This window comes from Penaeus japonicus, unplaced genomic scaffold (genome assembly GCF_977035675.1).
Source record: "Penaeus japonicus unplaced genomic scaffold, GWHDUDI00000001_assembly GWHDUDI00000010, whole genome shotgun sequence".
NCBI lineage: Eukaryota > Metazoa > Arthropoda > Malacostraca > Decapoda > Penaeidae > Penaeus > Penaeus japonicus.
The window spans coordinates 22,777,519-22,790,018 of NW_028234412.1; the positions used below are offsets into that span (position 1 = coordinate 22,777,519).

Sequence of the window (12,500 nt, forward strand, 5' to 3'; positions counted from 1 at the left end):
ATTTCTACATACTGATACCACCGGCTGTCCAAGATATCACCTCAGCCATGCATACCACAGGGCTGTCACACAGAACGACTAACGGAGGGAGAGCAAGCCTCTAGCTGTTGTGTTGTAGAGGTTACCTTTTCAATGAGGTCAATACAAGCCTGGAGGTCAAGACCAAAGTCAATGAAGGTCCATTCAATTCCCTCCCGTTTGTATTCCTCTTGTTCCAGGACAAACATATGGTGGTTGAAGAACTGTTGCAGTTTTTCGTTTGTAAAATTGATACACAGCTGTTCAAAACTGTTGAACTGGGGACAGGAAGAGGTACCACACATCAGTAATTGAACGAGAAACAAAAATTAGAAGTGACAGTGTCGCTAGGAACATAAGCCGTCATCTGGCATGTTCTGCGAAAGGGGACAGGAGAGATAACGGACAGAAACTGTGGACAAACAGCAAAGAGATACACAGGTCAGGGATGGCGTCTCGGTCACCTGATGAACCTGTGTTTTTTCTCTTTATTCTAAGGAAATCTAAACTGGGGGCCCAGAATCGACAACATAGCAGCTAAGGGTGGACGGGAAAGGGGTCCAGTTCGTCTTAGAGAGGACCTGACGACGACATGTACGATCGATTGGCACTATCGTGTTACCTTCTCAATGAGCTCAATGCAGGCCTGCAGGTCTAGACCAAAGTCAATGAAAGTCCAGTTAATGCCCTCTCGCTTGTATTCCTCTTGCTCGAGGACAAACATGTGATGGTTGAAGAATTGTTGCAGCTTTTCGTTGGTGAAATTGATGCAAAGCTGCTCGAAGCCATTAAACTGGAAGGGTTGTAATAGTGGTGTGTTGGTATTAAAAGGAAATGAGAAGAAAGATAGAACATCTGCAAACACCTTCGGACCAAGTCACAGCTGGCCGACGGGAGGTTCGTGCTCGGGCTAGAAAACGGCAAAATAAAAACCAAACAAAGATAAAAAACGGGGGCTTTACTCCTTGTAAGCCCTGGGTTGTTTGGGGATCAAAGGAAAGGGTAAAATGAAAAGGGGATAAAATAAAAACGGCAGTTCAACGAAAACAAGCATTCACGTCCGCCTGTAAGAGGGGTGTGTTGGGAGCCGAAGGAAGGTACGACCGTCACTAAGCTTTACCTTCTCAATGAGCTCAATGCAGGCTTGCAGGTCAAGCCCAAAGTCAATGAAAACCCAGTTAATGCCCTCTCGCTTGTACTCTTCTTGCTCGAGAACAAACATGTGATGGTTGAAGAACTGCTGTAACTTTTCGTTGGTGAAATTGATGCAAAGCTGCTCGAAGCCATTAAACTAGGAGGGCAGAAAGGGTGTGCGAGTCAGAATCACATTCGATTTCAAGTCGAGGGAATTAACACGGAGAAGTTAATACAGTATATCTAAATTCATATACTTCTACACATTTGTGGTATATATAAAATGTAATATATATATATATATATATATATATATATATATATATATATATACATACATACAAATATATATATATATATATATATGTATATATACATACATACATACATATATACATACATACATATATACATACATACATACATATATATATATATATATATATATATATATATATATATATATATATATATATATTCACAAACAAACATATACCTTAATGTGCATAGAAGTATATACGTGTACATAACTAACCTGTCACATAAAGGGCCATAACAAAACCAAAGACAATGTTTTCCGGTGATACTCGACAAGAGATACACAGGTAATTGGAAAAGGAAACAGACAGGGTAATATAAATAAGGGAACACGTAAATATAAAAGAAATATAGGTTATGACCAAGGCATGTTTTCAGGAGCCTTGTAGAATCATTCTATCTATTTCTGCGCGTGTTGAGCCCCACCAGTTATAGATGAAGGGGTATCTATTTAGACACTAAACCGACGTTAGTTGATCGTCACTTCGAAGATGAAATTTTTGCGCTGGTTTTACCTTCTCAATGAGCTCAATGCAGGCTTGCAGGTCTAACCCAAAGTCAATGAAAACCCAGTTAATGCCCTCTCGCTTGTACTCTTCTTGCTCGAGTACAAACATGTGATGGTTGAAGAATTGTTGCAGTTTTTCGTTGGTGAAATTGATACAAAGCTGCTCGAAGCCATTATACTGTCAGGGATGATGGGGGATAAAGGTCAATCAAGTTTATCTATATATACTTATATAAATCTGATTATCTATATTTTGTCGTTGTTGAGTGAACGGGAGAGGGTGGGTCTCTTTTACTCTAGTCGTAAATGTCTGAGGTTTTATAATATAGTGAGAAGCTTGGTGAGGAAAAAAAAAACATAATAATGAATAGCAACTTACAAATACTCAAAGGTTACAGACACGAAGGAATCACAGAAAACGGGTGATTTAAATATTGTGGAAAAGGTGATGGGGTGGGAGTGGGGAGGAGAACCCAGAAAGAAGGCTGGGTAGGGGGGGAAGGTGAAAACGGGTATATTCACTCTATGAATATATGCAGAAAGAAAATATCAGATGACAGAATAACGTTGCTTGTTCGCTGTGAGGTTCTCGAAGACCTTGGTGCTGGATTGAAAGGAAAAACAGCATGCTATTACAAAGGGGAAAGAGAAAAAACAACAAAACTCGCAGAAACAGGAAAACCATCTCCTTTGTTCAGTGTTCTTTTTCACAGGGATTTCATATCATTATAGTCTTGCAAGATTTGGTCCAGACTGGTTTTGCTTTTGTTTAATTGAAATAACCACTCTTGAATGTTAATCAATATAAATGACATGCTAGTCTCGGATCCATCGTGTTCAACTGGAAAAGGGAACAAACACACATTTGAAAACAAGAATAGAACAACAACAGGGTGATTATCTGTCCTAGAAATCACTCAGTTGAATTTAAATAAAGAAGAGGAAGAAAAACGATAAGAGAAAAAACAAAATTCAAACATGTTCTTGACGTAATGGGAACATAAACATTGGTCTCGAAGCCTGGAAGAAAAGAGGCGTTGGTTCTCGTCACCCTTTGGAACTCAAGTGAGATTTTCCTTGTAGTAAATGGAGGTCAGAGTTTCGGGTTCGCGAGATGTGGACAAAAAAAAGGAAGTTTCAATCGTCAATGTTGTCAGAAAAAATGGGGGACGGGGTTTAAAGAGGGGGTGGAGGGGGTAAAATGGGGAGGGGAGGGAGGGGGGGCACACAGATCCTCCTGTTGGATCTTTCATGTGGGTTCACTATTTACAAGGGTACACAACTACCTACTACAGTGGGCACATCCCAAGAAGAAAAACGAATGTTCTGGTTTTCATACCGACTGCAACTAAAATTCTTTTTTTTTAAGACAGTGCGCCTTCTCCTCATCCATTTTGTGTCGCCATAAACAAATGGCGATCGATGCACTGCTGAAGACCCAAGATGGACTGTTTTCAGCAGAAAAAGGGGACAATGTCAACAATAATTGGGAGGGAGAGAAGAAAGCTAAGTAGATTCGTATGCCAAAAGTATCAATGTGTTCTTAAGTTTTAGGGCCTGAAATAGTAAATTAATTTACATGAACACATAAATACTTACATACACACACGCATTCACGCACGCACATATACACACAAATACATACATACACACACACACACACACACACACACATATATATATATATATATATAAATATATATATACATATACATATACATATATATATATATATATATATATATATATATATATATATATATATATATATATATATATATATGCATACACACACACACACACACACACACACATGCACACACACACATGTATCACTAATTTCCTTTCCTGAAAATCAAATTATGTGGTTGGCAATAACAATATACCGCAACCGTAACTCACAACCTAAAAACAAATGAAATCAGTCACTTTATAAAGTACTTAAACTTGACTCTCTTCAAGAAAAAGACTCGAAACAAAAGCGACTCGACTCGACACTTACGTCGAAGATCTCGAAGCCGGCGATGTCGAGCACGCCGATGAACATGACTCGCTTCTGGCCAGTCTCGAGGGTGACGTTACACTTCCTGACCAGCCACTTGAACATGCGATCGAACAGAGCCTTGGCCAGGGCGCCCACGGAGTAGTAGACCTGGTCCTTGTTCCTACCCTGCGTCACGAACTCGTTGCCGACCTTGATCTTGGGCTTCGTCAGGTTCTTGTACAGCTCAGCGCCCTCGCAGCCAAGGAGCTTGCCGCAGATGTCGCCGGTCTGGTTGGGTCACGAGCAGGGGAGGCAGGTGAGCGATGGGGACTGGAGGGAGGGAGGGGAGGGGAGGTGGGGGGAGTGATGTCAGGGGTTGGAGGGAGGGGTGGGATGGGAGTTTAGGGGAATGATGTGAGGGGTGGGAGGGGAGGTAGGGAGACTGATCCAAAGGGAGTAACAGTGATGAAAATGGAATCACAGAGAGTGATGAAAAAGGAGTCAGAGAGATGATGAAAGGGAGGAAGATTTATTGTTTGTTCGACAAGGGATTCAAGAAGAATGACGGGAAATTCAGTGATGCACGAGAAGATGAAAATCACGAATTGACTCTTAAATCAGACAATAAAAGAGATAGAGAACAAATACCCATCGAGCGGATATTAGTACCAAAGAAGACATAGCGAGAGATAAAGATAACTGATCTAAATCAAACAGAAATGACGTCGAGGCTGACCTCGGTGCCGTCGGGTTCGGCCTGCTCCTCGCGACCTCTCTGCTTGAACTTGAGGTTGCCGAAGTGCATGACCGTGGCCGTGACCTTGTACACGTTGTCCTTGTCCTCTTGCGTGAAGCCCAGCACATCGAAAGCCGTCTGTTGGGGGCAAGAAACGACAGCGAGAGGGGTGAGAATTCGGATTAACAACGACAATTGGATTGGATTATTGAATTTCTCTTCACAGTCCAAAAATATATATAATCGTTGCAAGATTATATTTTTTACATTGTATTGCAATTGTATTTTTTTTTATAAAGACAAGGCTGTACTTACCGTATGTCAAGCAGTATATGATTGCAATATTGATGCAATGGAATGACTTGTTTCATGCATTTATGAACTGATGAATTGTACGAGAATTTTAGTTATAAACGATCAACATTATGATGCAGACAATTATCCACAGAACATAGATAACATGTGGGATATGAGGTTTAAATTAAAGAAGGTTACAATTTATATCATAAAAGGTTAGGACGCGAGAGATGTACGCATCTATAAGGAAAGGCAGATTGTTATCAAAAGTTATCTTTATCAAAAGGCAACATTTGATTCGAAAAGCGCAGTGTACTCCAAGTAAAGACTCCTGATTGACTGTAAAAGCGAACAGCCCTGCAAAAAGGACTGAATTGATTGCGCTTTACATACAAGCATCAGCAGGAGGCAGATACATAAGCAAACATAATTTGCTTCATGGCAGAAAAGATGCACTAGACTCTAAAGGTTCACTGCATTACGAGACAACAGTTCCGAAAGCCTCCTGCAACTCATCTTCAGGCCAGCCATGGCCAGGGAAGCCAACAGGAATTCGGAACTGCTGTTTCATTGCCCAGTAACCACCTCTTTTATAAGTGGCAATGGCATCCACTTGATCACCACGAAAGAGTGATTTGCCATTCAGCTTGCTTTAGATCGTATGCGAATGACAAGGGAAGCGCTTAGATTGTGCCAGCAAGCACAGCTTTGTACAGCAATACTGCGGATCAACGAGCAGAATATTGCGGGGAAGAAAAAATTAAAATGCCATATAAAAGCACCGAAGGCGAAATATCTGAACTTTTGATAAATAGGTTTAGATAAAATAGAGTGAATTATTTTCCCCCATCAACCTCAGCAGGATCATTGTTACACGCTTACATTCAAACTTTTATAACAGTGATTTAGCATCTGGTTGTTGGAGAAAAAATCACATACTATTGCACCATGAAAATAATGTGTATTCGACCAATGGAAGTGCTGTGCGAGGACAACAGTGCGAGTGCTGCAATCTCACTTACATCCGTGAACTCCATATCTTCACGATCGTCAATGGACGCCACTGTGACCTTGCCTTGTGACACGTAGTGATAGTCGTGGATATTGTTGCTCAATTGGCAGATTTCTAGAAACAATAATGGGGCATTTAGGAAATGTGAGAAATGGATTAAATATGCGTATCAGTTTTCTTGGAGAAGGCGAGGCGAAAGATAATGATATAATAAATGTAAGGGATCGCGATAACCCGCACGACGGCATCACAGAAAACGGAACTGATATAAAGGTTGACTGTAGTATTTTCGTACCGAGAAGTCACGTTTCGTACCGAAGATCCGTTTAAGTGAAGTAGATAATTTAAAGGGCACAATAACACACGAAAGACAACATAGAACATAACAGGTTGTGTGCAAATGACTACTGTGGATTTACCAAACAACGCTACTACATAACCTTGAATTAAACGTGTTAGTAAAAGACGGCTCAGGCTGCACTTTGGGAGCCGTAGGATAATTGAAACTTTTTCTCCTATGAAATAAACATATTCATTGGTTTGTTGCCATTTCGCTTTGGAGAATCAGTGTTTGTATTAGGTAGATGTCTATCCTAATATCTACATTATAACTCTAATACCAAATCTAGAGAAAAATAAACAAATGTGTCTTGTTCGATCAGCATAAGTATGGATATGCCATCGATGCCGTGTTTATTCTCTCTAAACCAATATCAGACATAGATTCAAGACATAGGACGTAAGACATACTCTACTTGATCCACTGTAAAGAAGACATATCTTTTTCTATAACAGGACGAACACAATCACACAATTACCAAAACAACAACAACAAAACACTAAGATCGGAGAATGTCTTTACCGATTCTCAGTGGCTTAAAAAAGTGATAACTATAGTAAGATCTATCAGAGGAAATCCACATTTTTTTTTCTCTCTTCTTCATTGCAACTTACATCCGTGAATTGCATTTCCTCATTGTCGTCAATAGATGCTACTGTGACTTTACCCTGACTGACAAAGTAATAGTCGTGGATGTCATTCGACAAGAAACACATTTCTGTAACGAACCAGATACAGTGTTACGGAAATGGGTAAGGCTCTTGGCGAAGAGGAATCACATACTCAATAATTTGCATATATATTCTATATGTAGGATTTTTTTTGTAACTTAGATGGTTCTTTGGGATTTGAAGGGGTTTGGTTGGAAGCACAGGTAGTGGGTTGGACCGGTTTATTGTGTGTTGGGTGTGGATTGTGTATGTGAATGTGTGTGCGTGTGTGTGAAAGAGATTATTTGTGTGTGTGACTGAAGAAAGAGGGAGTGTGAATGCGAGAATGAGATACAACAAGACATGTGTATGTATATGGATAAGAGAAATAAAATGTGTATGTTGATATTGTTAGGAATAAATGCTTACACTATAATTATGCACTATAGTTATACATCATACTCAAACCATTATATAGAAAATATATAGACATTAATTCTGCATTTGACTAGAAAAATTAACTTCGTAATTATTTTTGCCACTCTTATTACTCTAACTGTATGACTATCCAATATCAAAGTATTTCCGGTAAACCAAAGTTACAAAGTGGCACCTTTTAGCAAATCTTCAAAGAAAGAATATCAAAGGATGAAGGGAAAAAGGAGAATGAGAGAGAGAGAGGGGGAGGGAAAGAGAGAGAGAGAGAGAGACGGAAACAACATCAGAGAAGAAGATAAGGAAAGTAAGAAAGAAATGGGGAAATGGAAAAAAAAGAAGAGAAAAACTTACGTTTCAGGTGCTTCACAAAATCGGACATAATTTGGTAGAAGATGTGGTAAGACCTTTCCAAAGACTGCTGGGAGATGACACGGGCCTTCTCCAGCAGGTAGGTCTCAATATCAGCACCGGACAGCTTGCCAGAAGGTCCGAAGTGAATACGGATGAATTTACCCTATGGGGAAAAGGGGTCTTGAGTATAAAAGTATGTTAAGCTAGGGTGAAGGAAAGAAAGGGGTAGACAGAGCGGCCGTGAGTATAAAAGTATGTAAAAGTAGATGTTTTAAGATGTAAAATGAAATGGGTGACGGGAAATTAAATTGAAGATAAGTAAGAGAAATTGAAGGATAAGAATGAGTGAAGCAAATAGGAGTGAGAATAGGTAAAACAGAAATAAAGGGGATAATGGCTATAAGAAGTAATTGTGGGAGATATTGCAATGATAGTGATCTGTAACACTGTTATTCCTTTTCTTTCTCAGCAAAAATAGAAATGATTAATCAGCATCTTGTTTCTCCAGACCAAAAGAAAGTCTTACAGAGAGATAAAACAAAGTAAAATACTTACGAAGCGAGAGGAGTTGTCATTACGGACAGTCTTGGCATTACCGAAAGCCTCCAGGACGGGGTTGGTCTGCACGATCTGATCCTCGAGGTTCTGCAAGGTGAGGTCAGGTCAGGTTGCAAGTCACGATAAGGTATATATCCAGTATACGGTATATCCAGTGAAAGGTTGGTATCCTCAATACGATTTCTTCAGAATATACAGATCAAGTGATGGGTATGTTCTAAGGATTTAATGAGTTGAACTGAACAGATAAGTAGATTGGGCATAGGAAAACACTGACCCATTCAACTGCAATGCAATAGGACACAAGTGACGGACAGCAGAGCATCCAATGTTATGCAATAAGCACAGGTGATGTAAGATACTTACCCAGTTGTTCTGTATGATTTTGCTACTAGTGTTTGGAGTACTAATTGGTATTTTTTACTTCTAATGACACAACAAAGTCTTTTACTTCACGAAGAGCATAACGTCTTATAGTCCTGTGTTTTCCCACGAGCACTTAAGAACACAAACAAGACAAAACTATGACATTTTTCAACATTTCACCCCGTCTAGGATTGAACTTCGTCCTGTATTGTTACCCGGCTATTGAATTTAACTCTAACATTAACATCAGGAAGACCACGTGATAACAGACATAGAAAACATTTAGCTGGACGTGAATAAAACAAAACATTCCCCCAGCCTTCAGTCTCATGTAAAGGCTGTCTCCATAAAAACAAGAATCTTCCAGGAAGCATGGAGTCCTGTAGTCTCGGAAGATTCCTTAAATCACATATTTCATTTTCTTAATAATAAGTAAGGCAATACATTACCTGCTTCTTCTCGCCTTCTTTGGGCTTCTTGGTAGAAGCGCCGACATTGGCGAAGTAAGCAATGACCTTCTTTGTATTTTCAGTCTTGCCTGCACCAGATTCTCCTCTGTGTTAGGAGAACAGAATCGTACGGTTAGCGGAAGCGGTGGGATACGAGGCTGAGGCGAGAGTGAAGCCAAAGGATTCACGTGAAGCTATTTGGCTCTCTACGCGGACACATCTACACGTCGAGGCTTGATAAATGGAAGACAAAGTAATGATAAAGGAAAGAGGAGACGGAGGGAAGTAACAAATAACAACGAGAAAGGAGGAGCTGCGGACATAACACTGCGGGTGAGGGTCGCAACGCGGGAAGCTCGAACGCCAAGCGCGGTACCATGTGTTTTTTTTTTTTTTTTTTTTTGAAGAGGCTCGTTTTGTAAGAGAGGAATAGTAGTTAATACTTAGCGTACTCCAAGCTTAATTAAGTGGTAGGTGACGCTTGCTTGTGCATTAGCCAACATCAATAAGCCATTTATGAGAGCGGACCATAAAAACAAAAAGAGAAAATAACGTTCAACTGCAACTGAACAAGATTTAAGGTATTCCAAACTTTCTACTTCTTCTTTTTTTTTTAGTTTATCCTCTTTTCTTCTTTTTAAAAAATAAAATCTAATTCTCCTCGACGAAGGGAACTTACACCAGTCGAGAACTTGGGCATTTCTTTCTGCTTTCCCTTCTTTTCAAAGGAGTCACTTTTCCTTGCGATGTTGGCAAAGTACTGGATAACTTTCTTGGTGTTTTCGGTCTTGCCGGCACCTGACTCACCACTAGCCAGCCAACCAGTCAGTCAGATGGTGAGTCACAAGAGAGGAGAACATGAGGAGGTAAGAGTAAGGTGAGTCAAGCTGTGGTGGTACTCGGCTGCGCGTCTCAAGGAGGAGAAGCCGAGGGATGGAAGCTCCTGTCCCTCTGAGCGTCATCCCTCAGCCTAACCTCCTCCTTGAGGGTTGAATGTCGTTTTGGATATCGACTTTCAGATTAAAAAAATAAAAAACTATCAATCCATAAAAAGAAAACATTAGTGGGAGGCCGAAAGGTGATCAGTGTGTGGCAAAAAGTTATCAGAGTCGCCTTTTTATTTTTTTACTGTTTTCATTATGTTAAAGAGGGGGTTGGGGGGGTAAAAGGCAGATAAACGTTTATTCATTGTCTTGATATGAATTATTAGGATATAGAAAGATTTTTTCACAACTACTGGAATTCGTCCTTTAAATTCCATAAACAAACAAACACTGGAATGTGTCACATAGATTCCAGAGAGAAGGCGGGGAAAATAACACATGATTGGCTTCCTAACGGGGAAAATAACGCGAGTATGACATCCTAAAAACCTTAGAAGGTTGACTCTCAGTACAATGTATTTGACATACGATTATAGCACGTGTGAAATTTGAACAATGAATTAAATACACAATAATATGAAAATGTAAAAAAAATACAATTCAAATAGGAACTTGCTTGAAGATGAAATATCTAACACATGAACGAAAGAATAATCTAATTAACTATTATAATCTGAATGATAAAAAAATCGAAAACTTGTCGTCTCGAAACACCATAGTATACAAACTTATTTCAATTCTCCTGTTATGAATTCAACAATCAATAACTGACAATTATTGACAACGGATAAGTGTCTGTAGTTTTGTAACTTACGTGATAAGCATAGACTGGTTCTCGTGGTCTGAAAGATAGAACAGAGAAATATAACATCTGTAAAATTTAGGATCTTTATTCCAAAATCGACTGGTCTCATCACTTATGGTGAAACATATGCTTATTTGGTTATCTAATAATTAAAGATAATGGTAATAACCTGATTAATTAAAGTACTATCAATCACTAATTCATGTATATAAACTACATACATACATGTATATATATATATATATACATATATATATATATATATATATATATATATATATATCAAAGACCCTATCTTGCCTCGTTGACCATATAAGGTATGTGTGCGAGCAGATGCCATAGGGGTGTTGCCAGTGTATTAAAATAGTCACGGGCCAGAGAAACGCCCACCCCCAACCCTAACCCCACCCAGCTACCCACTCCCCCCTTCCCCCACTCAGCTATGCCTCATCGCTATGCCTTCCTATGCATCGCTATGCCTAGTCATGTACTCATTAGTCATTGGTAAGCCTTGTCAGCTCATCATACCAATCCAAATAGTTGCATCACGTCGTTTTTTTTTCCGTTAATATGGTTTGCCACTTGCTATCAACTGATTTCACTCACCTATTATCTGCTATTATGGCTTCTCACCTTGCCTCACTATCTAGACTAATTCCTTTCCACTTCCCATTGCTCGCTCACTGAAGCTTCTCATATCCTCCTTGATTATACGTTTCCACGTTCCTGCACCTACCACGCGCACTCGAAGCTTTTTCCCTCTCTACCTTCTTCCTTTGATCAAGTCTCATGAGGGTGCTAATTGAATATTCAAATCGCATGAACTGACTTTCGATCGGATTATAGTTTATTTATGATAGTGGTGATGATTTCCATGATTTGTTTTATATCTATAATGAGTCCTATTTATCCGATTTTTTTTTATATTATAGCGAATATGTATTTTTGATGTGTCGCATATGATAGTCTCTCCCACTGTAATTTATATCCCATGCCTCCTTCTATGAGAATCTACGGCTAAAACTTTGATATTATCTATATTCACCTTGTAATTACGATAATTTAGAAAATAGAATTTGATTATAGATTTTGTATTTTGCCATCTATAGTTTAGTTATTGATAACTGATAAAAGATATACGCATCGTAATTTGAACGTCTTATCAACCACAAATCCCCTGTTATTAGTTATTAATCAAACAAAAAATATCTCGGCCACCAATACAAATTATGTGCTGCAAATACTTTCCGCACTGCAGTTTTATTACTTATAACTAAGCTATTACGAACTACAAATCAAACTATAAATCTTTCAACCCCCTAGATACCATTACTTATTATTATAACTGTTATTATCACCATCATTCCTCTAACTTTCATTGCATTTTGTCAGCCGCAGCTAAAACATTCATCACAAATCCCGACCATAACACATCCATTTTAACGCCTCCAACTAAGCCTAGACAGCCCACCCCTTTGCTCTAACGACTTTTTATCGCTACTCTTTCGTCGAGCTGTCACTTGTCACCGCCCTGTTAAATGTCATTCTTTTGACACGCTCTTTTGCCCGTGAAATGGAGTAGCTCACGTTAAGTGATGGGCTTCTGTTCCTTGTTCCTGAGTGACTTGCGTGAGGTGTTCTCTGCATTTAAA

The 12,500-nt window shown here is 39.3% G+C and overlaps 1 protein-coding gene across 50 annotated transcripts in view; it reads right to left on the reverse strand.

The window, feature by feature from the left end:
- Nucleotides 1–12,500, reverse strand: part of LOC122265363 (myosin heavy chain, muscle) — a 41,638-nt gene that overhangs the window by 23,915 nt on the left and 5,223 nt on the right. For 16 of the 50 annotated variants that reach the window (XM_086541020.1, XM_086541036.1, XM_086541017.1 and 13 more), the window contains exons 3-10: nt 10,858–10,885; nt 9,160–9,265; nt 8,342–8,431; nt 7,787–7,949; nt 6,962–7,065; nt 4,699–4,836; nt 3,981–4,250; nt 1,139–1,309 (exon numbers count right to left, since the gene is read on the reverse strand). In XM_086541020.1, coding sequence (XP_086397146.1) covers nt 1,139–1,309; nt 3,981–4,250; nt 4,699–4,836; nt 6,962–7,065; nt 7,787–7,949; nt 8,342–8,431; nt 9,160–9,265; nt 10,858–10,885 — 1,070 coding nt within the window. Of the gene's footprint in view, nt 1–125; nt 297–640; nt 812–1,138; nt 1,310–3,980; nt 4,251–4,698; nt 4,837–6,017; nt 6,122–6,961; nt 7,066–7,786; nt 7,950–8,341; nt 8,432–9,159; nt 9,266–9,838; nt 9,969–10,857; nt 10,886–12,500 lie in introns of all 50 variants that reach the window. The other 34 variants (XM_086541023.1, XM_086541041.1, XM_086541029.1 and 31 more) reach the window with 9 other exon arrangements.